General features: G+C 40.8%; 1 protein-coding gene across 6 annotated transcripts; it reads right to left on the bottom strand.

The window, feature by feature from the left end:
* Positions 1-1,904: 1,904 nt before the first annotated feature.
* LOC307005050 (uncharacterized protein) lies at positions 1,905-25,957 on the bottom strand. Of its 6 annotated transcripts, none has more exons than XM_079624799.1 (7): positions 25,669-25,957; positions 9,019-9,102; positions 6,664-6,755; positions 4,278-5,051; positions 2,962-3,321; positions 2,615-2,789; positions 1,905-2,311 (listed from the first exon to the last, which is right to left on the bottom strand). In XM_079624799.1, the coding sequence occupies exons 1-7, from the start codon at positions 25,905-25,907 to the stop codon at positions 2,083-2,085; spliced, it is 1,953 nt and encodes a 650-aa protein (XP_079480925.1). In that variant the 5' UTR covers positions 25,908-25,957; the 3' UTR covers positions 1,905-2,082. The 6 variants fall into 6 exon arrangements, with proteins under 6 accessions (XP_079480925.1, XP_079480924.1, XP_079480927.1 ...); XM_079624798.1 differs by lacking the exon at positions 25,669-25,957 and adding an exon at positions 11,767-12,157; XM_079624801.1 differs by lacking the exon at positions 25,669-25,957 and adding an exon at positions 11,936-12,137.
* Between the last annotated feature and the right edge of the window lie 27 nt (positions 25,958-25,984).

Here is a 25,984-nt window from a genome sequence, read left to right on the forward strand (position 1 = left end):
AGGAAGTTTGACTGACTATGGCAAAATTGGTATCTATGTTTTCAGCATAACCCAAGGAATCTATTGAGATCAGTAGCCGTTTCTCAATGTCAAGGAAGGATCCTCGGAAGCCGGAATTTCGAGGATGCTACGTCATCGACATCCGTCGAAGGACTGTTCCAATGTCGAGGATCCTCAGAATTTCAACCAAGGGCGGAGTCCTTCGTTCAGAAAATATCCCATATACAGGAAAGGGTGCATATGTGTAGACTTCGCGCATCAAATCGCCCACAATCCTATGCGCGCAGCTTTGCTATCTTAAAAAAAAAAAAAAATGTCGGATGTTAGCTGAGTCGGAGCAATAACGGGGCAATATGCTTTTAAATGCAAGTAGGCTATTTACGTTACCATACATTTGTTATAACCGTCATATAAGTAAAGTTTAACGTTTAAATGCCAGTACAAATTACTACCGTATTGATATTACAAATTACGTTATGGCTAACCTGTCATTTTAACAATTGTTAGCTTGTTTGCCGTCACCGGCATTTCACATATTTTACCATTGCATGTGTTTTAACAGCTAGAATGTTGCTATGGACGCAGTTCTGTTCACTCAGGCAATACACTCATTTTTAAATCAATAAACTCCTTTTGAAATCAATATTTTGTCTCAAATTATTGATTTATTATTATTGATTTATTTTGTTAGGTAGGCAGCCATGTAATAAGCGGGATAATGTACAGCGAACCAGTTTTTACAGCGAATACAACCCTTTTAGGTTTAATCAAGACTCCTCCGCTTCGCGTTAGAGTTCGCGGGGTTTCACTAACGGACGCAATGACGTGGCACTTGCTAGAATGTTCCATTTACGTGTTCTCTCAAATCCTAAAGAGGATCCTCGCCTAGCCTCTGAAGGAAATGACTTGGAAGGACGCGTCCTGCCAAGGAAGTATCCTTGACATTGAGAAACACCGTCATTACTATAGGCAAATTTATTCAAAAGTTATTAGCATTTTTGGAAATTTCATTATAACTTTTGACCAAAAGGTGGCGCTGTCTCATAATCTTTTGAGTACCTTTAGGCCCTTGTACTGATGACCCATACTGAGTTTCGTAACGATACGTTCATGCATTCATAAAATACAGCATTTTAGCACATAATTCAAAATGGCCGAGAGCCAAAATGGCTGATATGGGAAAATTGGATATCAGTCAACTCAGTATTACGCCCTGAATCTAACGAGACCACTTTTGTGATTTTTGGACAAACCGTTCAGAAGTTATAAGCAAAAACTGCGAAACGCAGCATGTAGCCTCAGGTCATGCTTGTGATGACATGTACCAAATTTGGTCTGAATCCGAAATTTAAAGCGTTGTGGAGATACAGCCTTACGTCTGTTTTTGCAAGCGCTACGTAAAATTTATTTGCGCGGTATTCGAGAACGGTTATTCGAATCAACTTGATTTCCATAACTTTTTGTCGTCATGGTCTGGAGATGATCTGGTTCAATTTTCGTGAAAAACGGCCTAGGAGGAGTTCGAAAAAGTAGGTTTTTCGGAAAATTCAAAACGTCATAGGGTGCAGTCGAATCGTCGTGAGCTCAGGAATCAGAGGGAAAAAGAATTTTGTTTCTAGCCCTTGTGGTTCAAAAGTTATTAGCATAAACATGAGTGAAACTTTGGACAGCTGGTGGCGCTAGAGGGAATGAGTTGGAGACTCCAAATTTGCTATGGTGATAGTTCAGGCTGTCCTCTATCACTGTGCCAATTTTCATAAGTTTACCGCAAACGGTTCTATAGTCTGCCATAGACGCCCAGTCGGAAGAAAAAGAAAAAAAAGAAGAAGAATAAGAACCGGAACAGATACAATAGGTGCCCGCACCTTCAGTGCTTGGCCCCTAAAAAGACAATGTGCAAGGCTGAGAACCCATGTGCAAAGTTTAATTGATTTACTGCATATGTTAAAATTGTGATTTATCATCCAAAAAATTAAAAAATCTAGACTAACCAGCAATTGAATGCAAGAACATTTGTAAAAATAAAACCATTTGATCAACATCTTCATATGTTACACTGTACATGGGGGCACAGCCCTGCACTCAAGAAGTGCTCTCGTTTCCAGAGTCCTTGAGAGTCCGTTTGTGGGGTTTTATGAGTGCGTTAATGTTTTTTAGCTTTTGTCTCAGTTGTCTCCAAATGTGATTCCTTGAATGTCGTGTGAGGTGCGCGATTGGACGACTTGTTCGGTTTAAATACTTCAGGAAGGCCAATACATCCAGTAAGTAGTGTCTGACATTCATGTTACCGTTCTGAAGGGTCACCACCCACCTAAAAATAAGGTTTGACAAGTTTAACATTTTAAATGACCATTTCATTTAAAAAAAAAACCTTTTACTGTTCTTATAAATATGAACATTAGAGATGATACTATTGAGATAAGCTGATGATTAAAGATGGCAAGTCAAAGTTTAATGCTAATTTTGTGTTCATTTTAAGTATAAACAAGGTAGTCTAGCAGTTTCCTGTTCTTGGACATTGAGTTTAGATTTCTACATAAAGAACATTCAGTCAAAATCATAAATCTATGAAATGCTAATCTTTAAACAAATTATAAATGATTTCAGTACTCACTCATTAATACGCTCCATGTTGTCCAAAAAGAGTAATGTTTTGTTTGGAGGATATCCTTTTGTCATGTGGAGAATGAAATCCCTCACATGATTGACCTTCTGTGTTGTGTTTTTGCTCGTCTTGCATGGTGGATTTTTACCCAAGCAATTCCTGTGGAAGCCTTTGAGAAGTTTCTCTGCACAGAAGGTAAAAACACAAAAATGTCCATTACCAGTCCCTATAACAGCAATGTAAAATGTTTTAATACTTACAATTAAACCGATGGAAGCTGTGATTTTAAAATTCTGGCTGATATTAATGTAACGGTAATCATAATTAAAATGCTTGCATAGATTAAGTTAACTTACCATAATCAAGATCACAATGTGGAGAGCAGACTAAGTGCTGGGAGACTTTTGTACAAATAATGGCTCGAATTCGGTTTTGAAGAACTGCAATCTGTATTTGGAGATCTTCTCGGATTTTGGCAAGAATTAGACAGTTTTCACATTGACCCTTCATGGCCAGTTCAGAAACTGTGCTGACAAGTTGAGTGGTGGTAGAAGACACTTGATTGGTCTGCATGTGGGTGGTCTGGTTTGAGATGTTATTAGAACAGACTTTTATGTGATCCTTCCTGTCCATGCTCTGTTCCTCAATGGCCTCTTCAGTCTTCAAATCTTCACTTTTGAGAGTTTGCACAGGATGCTCTGAAGGTAACAATTCCACTGTAAAACAATTGGTACCAATATATTTTTAATATATACAAGCATATACATTTTTTATATATAGCAAATTTCATAATAATGTACATTATAATGTTGTGATGCCTAAGGATGCTTTTTACACTAGCACTTTTGGTGCGCAGCTGGGTTCGATTGATGTCAGTTTGGTTCAATTTCATTTGAACTTGGATGCGGACTGTACACGAGTCTGCTGATATGAACACACTCACACTAAAAGTGCCGCTATTGATACTGTATGATTAGATAAAACTGTGGGTTTGTCTGTATTCTTACACACTTTCTGGTGTGACTGACGCACTGTGAGCAGAAAGAATGTATATCTAATTTCTTCTCGCCTTCAGCAAAAAATGGATCTAAGGCTGGATCTGGATTTAAGGCTGCGTTTACAATGGCACAAAAAAAAAGCAGATTTTTTACCCACATCTGACACAGATCGTAATTTGTCAAACACGTGTACACACAAAAAACCTACGAGATCCTATTTATTCCCATCCGATCTGAACCACTTCCAAATGTGGTTTTAAATAAGATACATATCTGATTTCTGGACATCCAACCTACGTCTAAACACGAATATCCGATTTATGAGTTTTCAACTGATTAAAATACCATAATATGCAGGCTACGCACATACAACGAGTGCATTTAGCCCAGCACACAGCATAGTTTTGGATGTTTGATAAGTTTCATCGCGAAATAAACATCATAAAAGCTGACCAATCAGGTTGTGAACATATCCCTATGCCTTTAGGTTTGGTGTTAAAATAACAATGTGAACGATAAGCGGAAAAAAATATTTTTTTTTTGGTCCAGACAAATCGAACCAAGAGAACCAAAGTTGTGAACTAAATGTCATAAATGTAATAACATTATCCAATAAGTTTTTCATATCAGCATAATAACATTAAAATCATATAACAATATTACAGATTACTTGCCATTTCCACAGAAACAATCAGTTTCTTCTTTTAGTTTGTTGAAAGTAAGTTGAACTGGGTGACTAGCATCTACACCCCCAGACATCTCTGGATCTTGCTGCATGCACCAAAACTCTGACTCGTCTGGGTCTTCCTGCTTCACCTGTACTGGGACTCCCTGCTTCACCTGTACTGGGTCTTCCTGCTTCACCTGTACTGGGACTCCCTGCTTCACCTGTACTGGGTCTTCCTGCTTCACCTGTACTGGGTCTTCCTGCTTCACCTGTACTGGGTCTTCCTGCTTCACCTGTACTGGGTCTTCCTGCTTCACCTGTACTGGGTCTTCCTGCTTCACCTGTACTGGGACTCCCTGCTTCACCGGTACTGGGTCTTCCTGCTTCACCTGTACTGGGACTCCCTGATTCACCTGGACTTGGTCTTCCTGCTTCACCTGTACTGGGACTCCCTGATTCACCTGGACTTGGTCTTCCTGCTTCACCTGTACTGGGACTCCCTGATTCACCTGGACTTGGTCTTCCTGCTTCACCTGTACTGGGTCTTCCTGCTTCACCTGTACTGGGTCTTCCTGCTTCACCTGTACTGGGTCTTCCTGCTTCACCTGTACTGGGTCTTCCTGCTTCACATGTACTGGGTCTTCCTGCTTCACATGTACTGGGTCTTCCTGCTTCACATGTACTGGGTCTTCCTGCTTCACATGTACTGGGTCTTCCTGCTTCACATGTACTGGGACTCCCTGATTCACCTGTATGATGTCCACACTGAAAGAGGATGGATCTAGGAGTGAAAAGAGAGATGTGTTAAGATTCTCATTAAAGTTCATTATTAAATCATTCATATACTGTATAAATCATCTTAGCCATTAAGTGGCCCGTATGCATTGTAAAGTTTCAGGAGTGACCTCATTTAAATACGGGAGTGAGTCCCCTAAATTATCATTCGGTGTGTGTAAGGAACACGACAGAAATTACGATGATTGACACTGCGGTAACTATAGCAATCAGGTTTATAGAGTATTTAAGGGGGCAGGGGTGGATTGCGATATTTTTATCTTGTTTTCAATATGAAGCATTTGTCATTTACTTAGGTTTATTATGGGCCGTTTTTCTAGCAAGATCTGGAAAACACAAATGAGTCAAGGCTCGTCTATAGTATCCAGCTGCAGACCCGCAGCACCACCAGTTTCAGAACCCCAGCGCCAGAACCGGAAGTAAGGGGCGGAGCTTACGTTCTAACACCAGCGCCAGAACCGGAAGTGAGGGGCGGAGCTTACGTTCTAAACCGAGTAACGCCACCTAACGTTTTAGAGCGTAATTTGCTTAGACACGAAACGGTATGCTTTTATTACACACGAAACGTCATACTTTATACATATGTTATACATTAAGGTACAGAAACATTGGGCTTCACCATATTTTTAATATCGTGGTCCGTTGTATGCATTTATATTTAGGCTACTATGGTTCTTTTTTTATAATAATTTTGACAATGTATTTACCTACATATTGTAAATACAGTTGTTATGATAACACATTTATTTCTATTTGTATATGACAGTTAAGCTGTCATTTGTAACTATACAAGAATATATTTAAACTATTTAGCTATTTTAGTAAAATGTTCTTATTAAAGTGGTACTACAAGCAGGAGTATGTTGTTTGTGAACCACAAATTGACACTTACCAATCAGGTATTTCAAATAATTGTAAACTAGCATGAGAGAAAATGCCACAAACTATTGTAAAGTGACACATACCATTGTTAAATTAATTATGAAAACTGGCACCAATCATTCAGAAGTGTGCTGGACCTTGACATGGCTTTTCACAATGCAGAGTAGTGTACATCTGTAGATCCTATATCTATTATAATGTGGATACAGCAAGTCAAATATTTGAACAAAACATTCGGGCATCTCCAGAAGGAATATATGTATTAAATTAATTTGTAGTTATTATAGACTTGTATTGCTTGTCTCATTGTCAATAACTCCGCCCCTCACTTCCGGTTCTGGCGCTGGGGTTCTGAAACTGGTGGTGCTGCGGGTCTGCAGCTGGATATATCTCAGGCTCGTAGCTCTTTCCCTGTGGTTTTCTTGCACTTAACATACTGCAATCTTTGATACGTGTTTGTTAGCAACATATTTAACTAGTTGTTTAGTTTGGTTCAATACACTACACAGAATTTTTGTAAATGCGGTTGTCACCACGCATATTTTTTGAGAGATAATTACTAAATTCTGTGTGTGTTAAGAACAGGATTAAGCAGTAAAAGGTGAATTTAACTGCAGTGTGCACGTGGCCTGTGTCTTCTGGATCAGCATTTAGCTCAAAAGCAGGTGCTTGTTACGGAAATGTATATTCAGCCACACAGAAAAATATGTACTTGCCATTTCCATCACCATCTTCTTGCACTTGCTCAAGTTTAAGTGAAACTGAGCTCCAAGGACCAAAACCCTCAGACTTCATCTCCTGCCCTTTGCTAGAACAAAAGACCACAAGCTCTGAAGAAACTGCTAATAGTTACATATATCCACAATACAGAAGAATCAGATGAAATACTGTGGGAGCAAGTGCTTTGTAACTTTGAACTATACAGTTTGCTTAGCTGGTCTAAATTATGAAACATCCCCTCAGAGCTCCCTAAACAATTTTTTGAAAAACTACTCGGTTACTATTGTAACCTCAGTTCCCTAAGGGAACTGTTCTCCGAACACACTCCATATCAGACTGACCGTCTGTGAGTTCAGGGACAACTCGCCTAGGGGAGTGTTGCCCCACGTGAGAGCATATCTGCACCCAATTTCTGAATGCCCGGGATATGAGTTGCTCTCAGAGAGCTCAGATTGGTCTGTGCCCATAAGAGGAGGTCTCTCCTCTTATGGGCACAGAGAGTCAGTGTTACAACAGGAAGGGGGCCACCTGGTGGAGGGGGACCGTAAACCCGTGAGTTGTGAAACATACTCTTTTTGTGCTTGATTTGGGTCGCCGTGAAAACGGCGATTGTTTGTAGAGGCGCGCTCACTGCTGCGGGCCTGTTTACAATAATAAAATCCCCAGCCGCCTGAACTGAACAGGGAGCTGTGGGAAATTTTGCAGGTTTTTTTCGAGGGTGGTCTGGCTAGTGTGAGACACGAGCCCTCTCTCTTTACCCTTGGTGCTAGGACGACTTCGGCGGCACAGCATCAAGCACAACACTGGGACGTGGGCCCTGGCGCCAGGAAGCGTTTCGCTGGAAGCGGCTGGCGGCAGGTATCAGCCACAGGGCGGGGCTGAGAGACCTGCTTCGCCGGCTTGGCTGGACGAGGCGAAGACGGTGCTGGCTTGGGTCTGCTAGACGCTGAGCTTGAGCGCTTCGGCAAGAAGTGACGCATGGCCTGGGACGCCTTTCTGTGCCTCTCTGAGAATTATCGGGAGGTGCTCGTAACGTGCTCGGCTAGCCTCGCAATTCCTCTCACATGCTGTGAACCGCGACCATCAACGATTTCATGCATCACAGCATTCAAAAATGATGCTGACATTGAGAGCTCCATGCTTTCCTATGGCTTTGGAACATTAGGTTAATGTTTGTCTCCAGATACTGTTTAAATTAATATATAGATTTTTTTTTATATATACATTTCAAATTTTGTTCTGGACAATTTTGTATCTTTGTATTCAACATAATACCTTATTATCTCAATTAAATGTACTGAAAAGAATGCATATGTGACACAAAAAGGCAGTTTATTATTTTGGGCGGTAAAAAATATGCTTGGCTGGCTGGTAGATTTTTTTCATTTTGGCAGGTGAGCCAAAAAGTTAATTTCGGACCCTGTTGACATCCATGCTCTCAGGCTGCCTTTGTCTGCGGCGCTTCTTCCTCGGCTGAAGTAATGCCGTAAAGGGAAGCGTGGGTGAAGCGGCGTCGCAGTCTCGTGAGAGAGCTAGCAGTGTTCGTAGCACGGAGATGGGCATGCTCTCTACAGGCCACATATCCTCCGGCAGAGAGTGCGTTCTCTGGGGGTTGATTCCCAGGCATGAAAAGCAGCTTGCGTGTTCGTCGGCCTCGTGCAGCTTGCCTCCGCATGTGGCACAAGATGAACGAGGCATTTGGAACAACGCCTCGCACACTCAAACACATAGAAAGGATAAAGCCTTGTCGCCGGATAGATAGGTGAGATGGTGTCAGGAAAAGACAGCTGAGAAGGCATAGTCTGCTGAAATGATGCTCGCTCAGGCTGAAGGGCTTGTTCAACGGCGAAGCTCAGTAAAACAGTCAGAGATGTGAAGTTGTCGCTGAAGGAGTAAAATCTGCTATAATGGCGAATTTGGGGGACAATAGGCTAAGGCCACGCCCCCTTGGAGGGCTCTGACGTGTAATGACGAAGGGCTAGCTCATTGGTCGCATGTGCCATTGGATTTGCAGTTGCTGCAGCACAGCCTATGAGAGAGCCAGACGCTCAATGTGCCAGCTGTGCAGCTGCAAATGCGTTTTACAAATAAGCTTCAGTAAGTCGAGGAAAAGGAGCTTCCCCACTGCGTATAGCTAAGCAATACGAAGTGACCGTTCGAAAGGGAACAAACGCGCGCAGCCAGAGCAGAAAAACACAATGAAAACATCGTCAAATTATCATGCAATGAAAACAATAGCATATCTCCCTTGCTAAAGACACCTTACACAAAACCTAAGGATATCATTTTAAACAAGGTTCTATCAAGGAAGGCCATTTTCATACAAGAAAGGAAAAAGACATTTCACTCACAGGTCGGACAAAATAGTAGAAACAGCTGCAGGTGGTCTTGTGAATCCATGCAACAAAGGTGTGGATGTTGCAGTTTTCTCGTAACTTTGAAAACATAAAAAAATTTGTTAATTTTACACCGTAGCTGCTGTTAGCGTTGAGCTAATTCGTTAAAAGTTACACTATGTAGAAATTGTGGTTTTGTACACTTGTATTTTGGAATACTTGCATTGTCATAAATACCCACCCCCACCCTGTACACCGGTACCTGTTCGGTAGGATAGAAGCGTCGGGCATGGTATTGACCAGGAAATGTTTCACGATTTCATACAAATATTAGGCTACTGCATAGTCTACTGAACTACTGATGATGGTAATAGGATAATAATAAGTTTGTCAAGTGTAAGACTACTTTATAATAATAAAGTAGCCTACCGCGTTTGCTGGCTTATAACATTTTACACGATTGCAGCTAAATCACAAGTAAATAGCCTATAGTCTAGGCCTACTGTATAATTTCATTTGTGTTTTTTGATTGTAATGTAAACATGAGTAGATCCACCCCTTGTTTCTTGAAAACCATAGAAGACCACATAATTTTGAAAAAAAATAAAAAAAACATTTTTTACTCATCCTCCAAAGACGAGACACATGGCATGAGAGGCAAGCACATTTTAGCTCACAAAACGTTTTTTTTTTCCTTTAAAAGTAAAATTTCTATGATTAAGGTTTGTCACTAAGTCACAATAGGATGTTTAGAAATTAGCCTTGTCACTTTATTCTTATTTGTTACATAATTGACAGACAGCGTTCTATGCATGTCAACAGGCATCTATTGCCAAAACCTTTTTGCCTGAAATGATTCACAAATATTATATATTGTGTTGCTATGGTGCTCTAAATGGTTGCCTAGGGCATGGTTTGATAGCTTCATAATGATCCTGAGAGACTGATTGGTCGTCTGAGTAAAATGAGCCCGCCCTCTTGTCTCTGTGATCCAGAGATTTGTTCATTACAAAATCCCTATAGTAGGAAAAACGCATGCTACGGTATTCTAACAGTTTAATAGGGTGACAATAAATAAACCTTAAATGAGCAATTTTGTATTGAATTTGCCTTGCTTTTATATAGCATTACAGTTCATAACATTAAAATGTTCTGTTTTACTTCAGAAATCACTGGCACAATTTACCCCCAACGGATTCCCCCAAAGGCACAACTTACCCCGCACCAGGGGCAAGTTGTGCCACGAGACCACTTTTCCCCCCAAAAGCTATAGCCTATTTCTAAAACAATTTATTTAAGATCCAAAGTTATTGTTCTCAGGGATGCACCACATCCTGAAATATATGTACATCCTTAAAGGTATAGCGGAGGATCTTTCCTAATTTTAGAAAAGACCCGCCCTCTCCAATTTTTTTAAAAATGCAAATGCTTAACACTTATTATACTGATCGATTGAGTGACCGAGAACTCAAGACATGATATGCAATGGAGAAGTAGCTTGTTGCATTTGTGTAATAAATACTATGGTGAACACATTGTAATTATCGAAAATGAACACACAAGGTTTTAGAATATTTCAGCGTGATACCATTTGGTCATAAGGCTACTTTAGACAAATTGAGATGTTTACCGTGTCTACGCGGTGCATGACTTGTGCCAGGGCTAGCATCGCTAATCATAGCTTACATTAACTTTTACTAGCAGTGATTTTAAATGGATTTCTCCAAATAGCATGACAAACTTTACCTGTCGAGTAGAATCTTCGCGACTGCGGCATCAGTGGGAAGCCCAACCTGTGCTTTTAGCGCACGCCAGCGTGTGAAATATTCACCCAAAATCACTCTGGTCTTGTTTCTATATTCTGCGGCCTTTCTCTTCTTATCATACACTTCGTATACATTTTTTCTCTTTCGACCCTCAGCCATTTTCAAAGGAATGGCTGAAACCGTAACTCATCACACATAATACACCCGAAAACTACATAGGGACGAGCACGTAAGACGGCCTTACGTAAACGTATAACCAGAATGATTGACACTTAGGTGGACCAATAGTATAGGCTACCCACCCGGAAAAAGAAAATCCTCCGCTATATTGAAGGCATCACTGTCATGGCTCACTTTAAAGTCACTGAGTAGAAACTGGCACAACTCACCCCACTCTCCCCTACTACAAGCAAGCGCAACAACATAGAACGCAAACAAGTTTACAAATAAGATATTTATTTACTAGTCCATCAACAAGATCGCCTGGTCAGCATCGCTGTTGCAACCAGTGCTGCTTTTTAGATCGCGCCAACAAGTGAAAGCCTGACCGAGTGGGACTCATGTCCGGTTCCTCACGCGGTCAGATTATCTTTTCATAGTCTCTTCCGACCGTTTTCTTAGCTTTTGCCATCGTAGGGTATCACGTCTGAAATGCGCACAAGTGTCTTCGTGCTTCAAATGTTGTTAATATGTGTGACGTCGATGCCGTAAAGCAAGTCGTGATTCTCGCGAGATTTGTCGGGGGCGCTTCTCTCAAACTTTGCTGGTTTTTCCCATAGACAGTATATGTTTTTTTTCCAGCGGCGTCCTCCCACGCTTTACTACCAGGATGATTCGCCCTACTATGAGTTTGTTTACCACCGAAATTACTTTGAAGCTGTTATATTAAGGTACAATTTCTACATAGTGTGCCTTTCAGGTAATAAACGCGTAAGATAAATAGCTCAAACCAGTAAGTTAGCAAACTCCACCAAAAACAAGTTAAACCATATATTACCACTCCAAAAGAAACACAGCAACCATCGCGTCGGTTTTCAGACCCTTTGAGTCCCGCAATTGTCTCCAGCGTGGAAAAGCAACACCGATGTTAACTCTAGTTTGAGCTCTTGCATGTTCCAGACGCTTTTTTGTCATAGCAACTTCCAATACGGTTTTTCTTTTCCTACCTTTGTTTCCTGTGCCAAATGTTGTTGGTTGAGGAGGAACTACAAAAGGTGGCTGCTGTTTATTTGCCATTGTCGTTCAGTGCCCGTTACAGTGCTATAGCAACGCATTTGCCATAGTCTGCATAGCCTCTTGAAACCTGCTTGAAACGCGCTGATGACGTGGGTTGTCCGCGCGAGCAGGTCGTTTTGGTGACGTCAGACGCATGCGTAGTACCGATCTCTGGGTTATGATTCGCATGGGCTGGTAAAGGTGACATGTATGCTCAATATTGTATGATAATTAACCTGTGAAGTAGTAGTACTGTTAAATAGTAATAAGTAATTATAGATGAATAAGTAATTATTTACATAAATGGGATGCTTATTCGAGTTTCTCTCTACATAGGCTACATGCAAAATAGTTAATTTTACAACATTTTAAATCACATGATTTTAAACCTAAATTTGATAGATTAATGGCATGCCCTCACGGCAAGTATTTTTTTAAAATCCGTGTATATAGAACATTTTAAAAATAAAGCCATTTTATTTTATTCAGGTCATATTTGCTGTTGAGTAGAAGCAAAAATGAGTCAAGTAGCCTACGTGTCTCTGTAATTTTAAATGTAAAATACAATAAGGTCTGTAAACATCTTAAAATACCAGTACACATTCAAATGAAAAAGCAAAAATAATAACAGCATCAAGAAAATAAATCTTGTCAGATGTCAAAAATAAAGTGCTTAATGATATTTTGCCTGGGAAGAGGTTTTTTAATGGCTATACTAATTTTTCCAAAGTGATCTATAAGGTTCCTATTAATTTGCTGTTCAGTGTCTGCAAGAAATGTCTATGGTATGTAAGCTTGTTTTCGCCACAGAGTGAGAAATAAAAAAGGTAATTGCGACTTTTTATCTCACGATTCTGACTTTTTATCTCAGAATTGCGTGATAAGGTGAAAAAGACGTACTATTAAATGTATAAAAAAATGTACTCGTATGTTTTTAGTAAAATACAAATATATTTTAATGCATTTTTAATACATTTAACAGTAGTCTTTTTCACCTGTCGTAATTGCAGGTTATAAAGTCAGAATTGCGTGATATAAAGTCGCAACTGCGTGTTATGAAGTCAGAATTATTATATAAACTGGCAATAGCGAGAAATATACTTGAAATTCTGACTTTTTTTTTCTCAGAATTGCATGTTTATATCTCGCAATTCTGACTTTATAATACGCAATTGGGAGATATAAAGTCAGAATTGCATGATATAAAGTCGCAATTGCATGTTATAAAGTCAGAACTATTCTGAGGTAAAAAAAAATATTGTTTTCCCCTTTGACTTTATTGCGAGTTTATATCTCACAATTCTGAGAAAAGATGTCAGAATTGGGCGATATAAACTCGCAATTATGCGTTATAAAATCAGAATTGCAAGAAAAAAAAGAAAGAATTCTGACTTTTTCACGCAATTCTGACTTTATAACATGCAATTGAGACTTTATTTCATGCAATTCTGACTTTAAAACACACAATTGAGACTTTATATCTCACAATTCTGAGAAATAAAGTCAGTAGGCCTATAAACTCGCAATTGTGAGATAAAAAGTCGCAATTACGTCAAATACGTATATATCCAGCTACGTCATCGTGCTACAGGGTGAGCGAGGACCTCTTGAGCAGGGTGCGCAGAGGTATGTAAACACCATAGACAGTATATAAAAAGTAAACAATAGGTAGATCTACGCAACACAGTACTATCACCCTGGAGTGGTCACTTGCCATTATTAACATGTAAATGGTTAAGATGTCACCTAATAGGATGTAAATGCATAGATGTCGCCTAATTTATTGTTTTCTATACCAATTTACTACCGTTTCCTCTTTATATTTTGTGCAGCTGGTGCTTTTGAGTGACGATTCCTCATTTGTCCTTAGTTTATCTATGGTTATGTATATATATGTTTGGTTATGAAGTTCAGTTATGAAGTCGAGGTTCTAGTGCTAAAATTATTTTAATCATCATAATATAATAATTACTTTTACAATGGACTAATGCTTTGTTTTAGAAAATACGTGTTTCTTTTAATTTCACGTTTCTTGTTGTGATGGCACACCACTACTAAAATGAATACTGGGAACAATGCTACCAGAAAATTTTGTATAAAAATTAAAATCTGAACATGTTTTACACATGAACCCGTCTCTTCTTTTGTCAACATGTGTGGTAAACTGGAACACATTTTCAGAGGAGCATAGAAGGACATACATAACTCTGTATCTAATCGCATGTTGCATTTAATGCAATTCTTTCTACAAAGACTGTGAAACACTGTAAAAAAAATTGCTGCGATTATTTAGCACAACTTAAAATCCAACATTGTTTCAACTTTAAAAAGTATGTGTTCAAGCTTGACTTAAAATATTAAGTTTAGTTAACTTAAGTTTAGTTTGGTTAAGTTGGATATTTAAGTTATCTCAACAAATTTTAACTAATCGCAGCCACATTTTTTACAGTGTACAGGGGATGTGGACAGAGGGGACAACTACAAGGATTAGATTCTGCAAACAATACATTGCAATATATGGTTTCTTGCAATACATTATCAGTACCCTGGCACTAATGCAGATTGTATCTTGCTTTACTGTATACCAAAACAAGCATTTAGTTTATTGAACAGTTAAGAGTCAGTGTAATCTACACTAGTATGTTCAGTTTATGTTAAACTTGTGCGAGAGCGATTCAAAAGCATACGACCGTCTGTTCTCTAATCGCTCTCGCGGTACTTTGATGTCATACATCGACAGGTCTGTGCAGCGCTGCTTTAAAAGTCGATAAAAACCAATAACAGTGAGTGAGCAACTTGAAGTGGGCGTAACTTGAAGTATTGCAGGCTGCAGACAGATTCTATTGGATAGTCCCAGAGAATGTCTAATAAAAATAACGTTTTTTTTTGCATTAGCTATTATCAGAGAATGTCTAATAAGGGGAGAAGGTTCACTCTCGCTACACTTCCGGCTTCTGACTGGTTGCAGTTCCACTCTGATTCCATATGAGGGCGCTCACAGGACGAGTGCAGAATGAATGGAGGTCTATGGAGCTATACCCCTCAAAATCCACTTTTCTCAGAATATAATTTTTGTCTAGTAATTTGAATGTTGTATTCGAAAGGAGATGCAAAGAAATTACACATTGCTGGGTGTTAGATTTTTTTTAGAGTCACTTATTTGCTTTAAAAAGTCTTTTAAAATGTCAATGACGTCATGTACGACCAGAGATACTGCTTTACGGCAATCCTTCAGTCACTCTGGTGTTTTCTCGCTCTGCACTTTCTTTTCTCTCGAGGCATCGACAACACAGCTGACACAGGTAAATACACGTGCTAGAAGAGTTATTGCTAGAAGACATTCTGGTCCCGCTTCGGATGCCACGATGCCATCAAGAGGTAGGCTATCTCTGGTCGTAATCAGTCCTTCACTGACCAATCAGCGTTCATAAGCAGAGGGCTAGCGTGTTATGGGCAACAACAACTCAACCTGTAAGAAATCGAAAGGACATAAGTACTCGTTCATTCAACTTTTGACTTATAATCCATGTTGAACTTGCAAAACGTACAATCAAATCTGAGATTTCTCAACGCCAATCAGGTGAAAGACAAATTCGATCGCCCCCAGTGGAACTACAACCAAAATTAGGTACAATAGGACTTAATAGGGAGTGGGCAGGCTCTCCGTAGACGGGCTCTGATAGTCCTCTCTAGCGCCTCGTTTTTTCAAATGCGTGTTGCAACTACGGTAGCTGTTATGTACCAAGAAGCTATGGCAACATGTCTTCATCGAGTTTTATTTCGGGTGATGAGGTTCGTTCAAATAAACTGCAATTTGACACACAACAAACAAACGAATGTTACAGTATGAATCACAGACTGTAAAAAGCATAAAATATATAAGCGATATAATCTTCATTCGTTTATTTTTCGATGTACGTGCATTGTTAGTTCATCATTATCAGTTTACGCTTTACTACTCAATAGCCAACCCATTCGCGGGTGAGGGTTGTCGTCAAAACACCTGGGTTTGCATTCAGGCTCTTAGCATGAATAAGGAAAATAGATGTCCCTTAAGACAAAAATAATAATACAACTTGATGGCAGGCGTAAGACCATCATGAAAAGTAGGCTACTAAATGGAGCTAGTGGGCATGAAATGCAACCCTTATTACATCAAACATATTATAGCCTATGCTGCGATTAACCAACGAGGCTGTTTAGCTTTTAACTATACATGCTCTACTGTTAAGTGTTGAATTACACAACCAAGCAATGAAAAAAGCTTGTAATTTAGACCGTAACATTGACTTAACGTTACCTGTCGAGAAGAAAGCAGGCAACTTCAACGTCCCTTTCAAAATCTTTCTCCCTCATTAGCTTTTTCCACTTGGGAAAAGCCATGCCGATATTTACCCTCGTTTTTTTAATTATCCGGGCACGTTTCCTTTTCAATACTTTTTTTTGCTTTTTTTGCGACGAGGATTCCTCCTCATTTAGCTCGGCATAGCTATGGTCCTGCATTATATCGTGCAGCCTTTCAAATTTGCCAGGACGCGATATTTTTTCCCCAGGATGATAGGGAAAGGTCCCGCCCTTTTCGCCTCTGATTGGCTAGAAGGGCTCTCCTCCGATTGGTTATTTGATTTGGCCGTGAAACGTCATCTCACGTTCATGCCAAACTGTCAGCTAGTCTGTTGATCGTCTTTATTTTTTACAATAATTCATGTGAGAAAAATAATGAATAGGCGTATGAATAGGATATATTTGGGTCTTTTTCTGAACTTTCCCCTAATGGGATTCTTGGGGGCTTTTTTTCCTTACTCAGGAGGACATATGGAGGATACAAAATCAGTTGAGTTTGATTCTGTTGCAATTTGTTCACCCTTTTTTCCTAAAACGCCTGGACTATAGGAGGACCAATAGTCTTGATGATCCACCCGGAAAAAGAAAATCTTCCACTGAACTGACTTCATCTGAATATTGATGACACTATTACTTTACAGCAGAATTAAATTCTGTTTGCATCATTTTTATTTTCCTGTTTGTTAGGCTACTGCAAGCTGCTTTGAAACAATCTATAACGCGCTGTATAAATAAAGGAGATTATTTAGCCGAAAATATTCCTTTCCTGCTATAGCTTGAGTCATTTAAAGGAACACTCTGACTTTTTGGGACTTTAGCCAGTTCAACTTATCCCCCAGAGTTAGATAAGTCCATACATACCTTTTTCATCTCCGTGCGTGCTATAAGTCTGTTTGACGCACCCACCGCTAGCCTAGCTTAGCACAAAGACTGGATGTAAATGGTTGCAGCTAGTGTTACCGGTCTCAAACAGGGAAGGATGAGATAAAGTAACTGTATAAAATGATGAGAAAACACACATTAGTGTCTGCAGCGTTCTGGCGCTTTCTTTTAATGACTTTGCCCTTTGACCAGAACGTCATTCCTCATCACTCTAGTGCCATGCGCCACCTACAGGCCTCTTTCAGAATACACTTAATCCATGAAAACATTAGACTAACTTTTTAGACTCTTTTAAATACTTGAACTAAAGAAAGAGAGAAGAAAAAAGAAAGAATTTTGAGGTACCTCTTATTACTCAATACTTTTATCTTTCACTGTAATATTTTCAGTCCGTCACACTCTCCCCTATTTTTTTTATGACTCCTGACATCAATACTAGGTCAGTCTATTTCCTCTCAGTCATTCATCTAACAAGTCCAGATAGATATTGGTTGCCACCAAGGAACTGCATTAACTACCTGGTAAGTCATTGGACTTCTCGGAATCATGTAAGGCTGGACTGCATTTAAATGACTTTGTCTGTAAATCGGTTGACCTAATATGTCATAAGTCAGTATTCCTTTTGGCTTTGCTTGTCTGTTTGATCTTCGTAAAGTCTCTTGGTCCTCTTCATCAACACTCTCACATTGTTCATTTTGCCTTACAGGTAATTCTTGACTTGACGGAGGCAGCTCTTCTGAGCCGTATCCGACAATATCCTCTTCTTCTAGAACCTGCTCCTCGTCTTCTGCTTGATCCACTGTGGCCACTGGTTCCGACAATGCTGTTGCAGAAGGGTAAAACTCTCTTGCAATCGATCTTAACTGAGATCTCTTTTCAGTCTGAGACTTTTTTAGTAGTTCAACGTGGTCATGATTCCCTGGAGTCACTGGTAAGTAAGGATAGTACCATTGTTCGTCCTCCGAGCTTTCCTCTTCCCGATCTACACTCCGCTCTGTGACTTTCCTCTTATTCAGTTGTCTTGTCTTTACAGGTACTTTTAGAGTGTGATCTTCAACAGGTAAATCATTCACTGGTAGTAAGAGGTTTCTGTGTAATACGCGAATTGTCTTTTTACCAGTTTCAGGTTGGATCTTGTACACCGGCCCCTCTTTGATCCTCTCCACTACTTTGTGCACTTCCTTCTCCCAGTAGGGACGAAGCTTGCCTGGACCTCCTCTCTCAGAAAGGTTCCTTACTAAAACCCGATCACCTGGCTGGAGAGGTACTCCTTTCAGCTTCCTGTCATAGTACTTCTTTCCTTTCGCAGATGACTTTTGGCTATTTTCGGATGCAATCTTGTAAGCTTCTTGCATTCTGGATGCCCACTTCTCAGCAAACGTCTTGTGGCTTTGGGTCTCTTTTTCCGGTTTTAGGTTAAGCATCAGATCAATTGGCAACCTGGGGGACCTCCCATACAGTAAAAAGAACGGTGAGTATCCAGTGGCTTCGTGTCTGGTAGAATTATACACATGAACCAGATGTGGAAGGTGTTCTTTCCAATCAGCCTTTTTCTCTTCCTCCAGAGTGCGAAGCATTTGTAACAAGGTACGGTTTAGCCTTTCAACTGGGTTACCCTGTGGGTGGTAAGGGGTAGTCCTTGAATGAGAAATCCCTGCCAGTTGTTGCAGTGTCTGTAACAAATTATTTTCGAACTCCCGTCCTTGATCATGGTGTAGTCTCTCTGGATATCCGAAGCGTGGTATGAAATCCTGAAAGATTTTCTCTGCTGCCGTTTTTCCTGATTTATTCTTTGTTGGATATGCCTGTGCAAAGCGCGTGAAATGATCCACAAGGACGAGTATGTATTCGTACCCTCCTCTGCTTGGCTCCAAATGCAGATAATCAATGGAAACCAATTCGAAGGGTGAACTGGTGGTGATCGAACCCATGGGCGCTCTCTCAGGAACATTCGGACGCTTCTGTTTGATACAGTTGCACTTTTTGATCACATAATCATCAATTTCCTTCTGCATGAAAGGCCAGTAATATCTATCACGTGCTAAATGGGTTACCTTATCAGCACCAATGTGGCCCATGTTGTCGTGGAGGTTCTTCAAGACCAATGGCTTCAGTTTTTCAGGTAGGACTAGCTGTTTCCGATTACCAGAGTGTCGGTACAGAATTCCTTCCTCCACTACTAGCTTGTTCCACTCCTGAACCAAACGTCTGGTTCCTCTGGTCATGACATTTTTTTCTTTGCTATTTGGGATCCAGCTACTTTCCTTAAGCTTGATCACTTCCTTGATACTTATGTCATCCTGTTGTGAAGCTCTGATATCCTCCTGGGCTATTGGGGATACCATTTGCCCTTTCAACATTTCCTCTTCCCCATCACTTGCTGAGTAAAGAGTCAGTGAAGCCACCCACGGTACCTCTTCTTCAACGACAGCTTTACTCCCTTGCCACATGGCTGACACAACCTCAGATGGCACAGTCTCCGTGTAATCACTCAGGTGGTCTGTGATGTCTACTGGAAATCGTGAAAGTGTATCTGCGTCTGCATTCTGTTTACCTGGTCTGTACTTTATATCGAAATGGAAATCGGACAACTCACCGACCCAGCGATGACCCACAGCATTTAATCTGGCGGTACTCAAGACATAAGTCAATGGATTATTGTCTGTGTACACTGTAAATGTTGGGGCATAGTACAAGTAATCCCTGAATTTATCATAGATTGCCCACTTGAGAGCTAAAAACTCCAGTTAACCTGAATGTAAATGGTAACTGCGCTCTGCTGGAGTCAATGTTCTTGAGCCAAATCCGATAACACGAAGTTTGCCGGCTTGTCGCTGGTAAAGTACAGCACCTAAGCCCTCATTTGATGCATCGGTGTGCAACACGAAAGGCAAGTCAAAATCAGGGTATGCCAGAATTGGTGGATTGATAAGCATCTCTATGAATTTTGACACAATGGCCCGATGTTCAGATGTCCACTGGATAGGGGTTCTCGATGGCATTTGTGCTTTGGTCTCCTTCCTCACCTTCTGTTTACTTTGGCTGGTCTTTGCTACTTTCACAACAGTCTTTCCCTTGGGGTTCTGCAGGAGCTCATACAGTGGCTTCGCTATTCTTGAGAAATCCTGGATGAAGGATCTGTAGTAACTTAGAAACCCTAATAGAGTTCTAACTTCCCCCACTGTTTTTGGTTCTTTCTTTTTCAATTGCAATACAGCCTCAAGATCCTTCGGGTCAATCTCAATGCCTTCTCTTGACACCATCCGACCAAGGTATCTGACCTGCGTCTTGAAGAGTTCACATTTCTTTGGTCGGAGTTTGATACCATACTCACGCATTCGGCAGAGCACTTGCCTAAGGTCTTCGACATGCTCGTGAAAGGTTTTTGAATAGCAAAGCACATCATCCAGGTAAGGAGAACAGCATTTGTCTCTTATGCCCTCTAAAACACTCTCCATACACCTCTGGAAGGCTGCTGGAGCATTAGTTAATCCAAAAGGGATACGCTTCCACTCATAGAGTCCCCAGGGAGTGCTAAATGCCGTCATCTGCCTTGACTCCTCATCCACAAATCCTTGATGATATGCACTCCCTTGGTCAAGAATGGAGAACCATGTGAATCCTCCTAGACTGTCCAGCAAATCTTGTATCCTCGGTAGTGGGTGTCTATCTGGAATAGTCTTCCGGTTCAACTCTCGAAAGTCAACACATAGCCGTAAGCTACTGTCCTTCTTCCGGACACAAACCACTGGTGAGGAGTACGCAGAGGAAGATTTCTTAATCCAGCCACGGTCGAGGAGGTTTTGTACATACTCTTTAACTTCCTTGTATAGGGGTTTTGGAATGGAATTGTAGCATTTCTGAACTGGAGTGTCATCTTTTAAATTTATCTTCAACTTCAGATTTGGAATGCATCCTATATCCCCATCATCGTGAGCAAAGACATCGGATTCGTCGTAAAGCATTCGTCTAACTATCTCCTGCTCTGGTTTCGAAAGGTGTTCTAAATCAACAGGTGGGTGCCATTTAATTGTTTTGTTGACAGGTAACTGACTTCCCTTATCCAGTTGGCTCAACTGATTAACATAAACCTCACTTTCCTCCTGGTTGTTTCCTGTTCCAGCACCACTACATGGAATGAGGGGTAGGACTTCAAAAACCGGAGTGATAGTACCCAACACTGTCCTTGCAGGGAGGTAAATGTCATGTTGAGTGGAATTCAGGACAGGAATCTTCACTACTTTAGACACACCATTTGGCACATCAACCACAGTAGGAAATAGTTCAAGGCCATCTTGGGCTGGCCATTCTGGAAGTGGTTCGAATGGCATGACTCCTCCTTCAGGCTTACCTCTAATTCTGCATTTGACTTCGCAAAGTTCGCCTCTTTTAACTGTGAGTCCTTTTTTTCCTACTTTTACCACACAACTGTCCAACATTTCCTCTGCATCTGCTAATTGAACGACAACATTGACAATATTGTTAGCTATGCTCTGTCTTACATTCATAGCTTTACTCAGCAGAATGGTTAGATTTTCCGTGCTGTTTGGCCGGTCACTGCTTCCTCTGATCAATTCTTCAATGACATTAAAACCCAGAAGTGGATTGTCATTACAGCAGTCGCTTACTAGCATTGGTACATGAATGGAAAAGGTTCCAGATCCACTACTTTTGAGTTCAAAGAGTACTTCAATCCATCCAACAAATGGAATCACACAGCCATTGGCAGCAGTAATGTAAAGCTGATGGTCGGAAAGTAAGTCTTCTATAGGCTTGATAGGCACATTAGGAAGGAACTTTTCTACCCATGTCTTTCCTACCATGCTTACTTGAGCCCCTGTATCCAACAGCATTTCAGTAAGAACCCCATTTAACCAACATGACAGCATACATTTTCTGCCAATCAGTTGTGCTGCTTGTTTTTTTGGTGACTGACGATTTTTCCAACTGAAATTTTCAGGATGGTGTGTAGGCGCACTGTTTACCTTTACATGGGACGGACAGCTTGATGGGGTCACTGGTTGTCCCGTACCAGTGACCGTCTTCCGTTTCCCACCTTCGTTCCCTTCTTTAAGCAACCAACTGCTCTGTGTCCTGCCTGGCCGCAGCGGAAGCAATGGCAGCAGTCCTGGTTTCCTTGCTGGATGCAGTCGTCACATCTACGCTTGCTTTCAGGTTTGTCTGAAACTTTAACATTCATTAATGGTGCGGCAGTTTGGCTTTCAATTGCAGCAGAGGGTCTCATCATCTTTTCAAGGTTTTTAGTGAGAGCAGAAACCTGAGCTGTCAGTTCCATTAAGGCAGTGCGATTTGCTCTAGCTTCTCCTTCTACTCTCTTTTGCAATGTGTCATAGCTTTTCTCAGTATCCTCTTGGGACTGGGAGGAACTAACAGTCAGGAGTTTGTGTTTATGTACCGTGCTTAGGCGCTTCTGTCTCTCTGCTTCCTCATTAGCTGATTTAGTAACCTGCTCTAAGATGAAGTCATCAGTCACTGTCAAGTCAGAGATGTAAGGCTTAATGTCCAATCTGATATTACCATTTTTCTCATTTAGCCCCTGATACAGTGTATGCAGAAACACTCCCTGCACTAGTCTTTTGTCATAGCTAAACTCTGATCCACTATGTTGTGATGCCGAGATAATTTTTGTTTCAACCCCATTAGTCTATAGACAAACTGATGTGGGCTTTCTTTATCTTGCTGCTTAGCATTGCTAAGCTCCTGAAACAATTCAGTGCTACTTCGTTCTCTCATATGCGACTTTAAGAACCGTTTCAGTTCTGCAACAGTCAGATCATCTTTGTTGGTCAACATGTCTTTAAAGTTACCGGGTTTGATCATTCTTAACACTGTGCGTATGATTTCAGATTCAGAGAATTTTTCTTTCAAACCCTCATCAATTTGTTTGCATACACTGTTGTAACTCATGTCTGAACTAGCATCTGAAATTACACCACCATGCATTTTGAAATCTCTGCGGGGCAACAAAGCAGCAACATCAGTCAGTTTAACCAACCCAGATACCTGTTCTGTCATTGATGACCCACCACTAACATCTTTACCATTGTTTGCAGTGTCCATGTCTGATTCACTCTCCTTGCTGGATTTTAGTTCATCAATCTTGTCTTTGATGATTAGCAAACAAGACATACCTTCATCTTCAAGCGTTCTAAGCTGATCACTTTTCATGTAATCCACAATGAATTCAAAAAGTTCAGGTTCATTGGTACCAGTCACTTTAGGAACCTCCAAGCCTCTTTCATCTTCCAGTGACAAAGCAAGACTATACAGCTGTTCTTCACTCAGCAGATGAAGCTGTTTTTGGATATCCCATAGCAACGCACGAAGAGGAGCTGAAGACGCCATCTTTACTGGAACCCAGAAGACTTGCACTCACAAGGTGAACAAAACTCACAGCATTCCTTGTAGCTCAATCCAGACAGTCACACTGGTCTCCCACGTCATCAGTCTCGAAGCTGATACCAAGATCCTGATCCCGGACGAGCCCCCAAAATGTTACCGGTCTCAAACAGGGAAGGATGAGATAAAGTAACTGTATAAAATGATGAGAAAACACACATTAGTGTCTGCAGCGTTCTGGCGCTTTCTTTTAATGACTTTGCCCTTTGACCAGAACGTCATTCCTCATCACTCTAGTGCCATGCGCCACCTACAGGCCTCTTTCAGAATACACTTAATCCATGAAAACATTAGACTAACTTTTTAGACTCTTTTAAATACTTGAACTAAAGAAAGAGAGAAGAAAAAAGAAAGAATTTTGAGGTACCTCTTATTACTCAATACTTTTATCTTTCACTGTAATATTTTCAGTCCGTCACACTAGCATACTAATCCAAATAAGTGACAAAATAACGCAAACATTTTCCTATTTACATGTTGTGATTTGTATAGTCACAGAGTGTACAAAAAACAAAGTCACATGAGACACAGACATATTTTAACCGTATAAATACTGGGAACTATATTCTCTGAAGGCGAAGCGAAGTGGGCGGAGTGATAACCGCAGTGCACCTGAGACGCGCTCTGAACGAACTCTCTGCTCCTCACCACGGCGCGTCTCAGGTGCTGCGGTTATCACTCCGCCCAAGTAGCAGTGCTTCGCCTTCAGAGAATATAGTTCCCAGTATTTATACAGTTAAAATATGTCTGTGTCTCGTGTGACTTTGTTTTTTGTACACTCTGTGACTATACAAATCACAACATGTAAATAGGAAAATGTTTGCGTTATTTTGTCACTTATTTGGATTAGTATGTTAGCTGCAACCATTTACATCCAGTCTTTGTGCTAAGCTAGGCTAGCGGTGGGTGCGTCAAATAGACTTATAGCACGCACGGAGATGAATAAGGTATGTATGGACTTATCTAACTCTGGGGAATAAGTTGAATAGGCTAAAGTCCCAAAAAGTCGGAGTGTTCCTTTAAAGCTAGGGTAGGTAATGTTGGAGTGCTAGCCAGATTTGAATGTGGCACCTCTTCTAAGCTCCGCCCCCTCCTGTCAGTGCATGACAGCATGAACGCGCATCCACATTTGGAGTCAGCTGCAGGTCACAGGAAAGCCATTTTATCACAATTATAATGCAGAAACACTTGCGACTATGGCTGTGCAATATGTTCAAAATGTCATGTCCTAAAAGTCAGCTAAGCTGTATGTACCTACGACCTGTAACGCAACTGGCTTACACCGACAGAGAAGCTACTGTTAGCATTGGGCTATTCGGTCTTTGTCAGACACGTGGGTTTGTTGTGTGTGACGTCACCGCGCCGCCATTTTTGAGGTATCGCTACTGACTGTGAGCATTGAAGAGATTACAATAGTAGAGAAAACAAGTAAATAACTCGCAAAACTGGAGAAGCACAAGAAAACTGAGAAAAGCTCGTACCGATAAATATGGCACTCGATAAATATGGCAGGTACCGTTATTTGGAGAAATTGTCATCCATTCAGAACATAGATCCATATATGAGCTAACTGCAGTGAGTTGGGGTGCTGATCGCGAATTGTTTCCCTCATCCTCATACTTGGACATTGTCAACTATCTTGTTTATGGTATAAGCGCATATACCAGTGAACAATTTAAAAACTATAAATCTCTTAAAGCCCACGGACATTTCATAAACGGCTGTGTACAGGATTTATTTACATTCCCACCGAAGGACACAGTAGTAATAGCAAAGATAGGTTTGCTGTATTGATGATGATGATAATGTCATGTTAAGGATGTTTTAGTTTGAAAAAAGAATGAAAAACACAATTCTCCAACATCAGAATACCCCAGCATCGATACCTTACAAATGGCGGTTACGCCCATAATGCACTTCGTGTATCGCGAGTGTGACGTCACCTGACAAAGACCGATACAAGCTACAACAATAACTGCGTTGCCTAACGTAACATATATCATGGAAATAACAGATCCCCCCGAAGCAAAACAAATACCTGTCCAGCAGAAAGACCGCAACCTCGGCATCGCTTTTTAGGCCCTTCAGCTTCCTTAGTTGTCTCCACCGTTCAAATGCTGAACCAATGTTGACCCGAGTTTGTCCTCTGGCTTTATCAAGTGCCAGTTTCGTTGCAGCCTTTTCTGCCTCAGACTTTCTTTTTTTAGCCTTTTTGTCAGGGCGAGTAGTTACAAGCAAAGCTGGTATTGGTAGTTTTGGCTGCATTTTTTCTGCCATTGTGCCGCAAACTCCTGCTTAGTCGGTGTAGTGGGCTAAATGTTTCCGGAAACGGTGACATGTGATTAGTGCACGCA

The sequence above is a fragment of the Phoxinus phoxinus genome (genome assembly GCF_949152265.1).
Source record: "Phoxinus phoxinus genome assembly, chromosome: 10".
Lineage (NCBI taxonomy): Eukaryota > Metazoa > Chordata > Actinopteri > Cypriniformes > Leuciscidae > Phoxinus > Phoxinus phoxinus.

Excerpts from the sequence above, each read along its gene's own strand:
- LOC307005050 (XM_079624799.1), bottom strand. The coding sequence starts at position 25,907 with ATGGCAGAAAAAATGCAGCCAAAACTACCAATACCAGCTTTGCTTGTA. Across the intron at positions 5,052-6,663 it reads AGAAGATGGTGATGGAAATG|ATCCATCCTCTTTCAGTGTG; the intron begins GCAAGTACATAT and ends TTTCACTCCTAG. Across the intron at positions 3,322-4,277 it reads TGATTGTTTCTGTGGAAATG|TGGAATTGTTACCTTCAGAG; the intron begins GCAAGTAATCTG and ends ATTGTTTTACAG.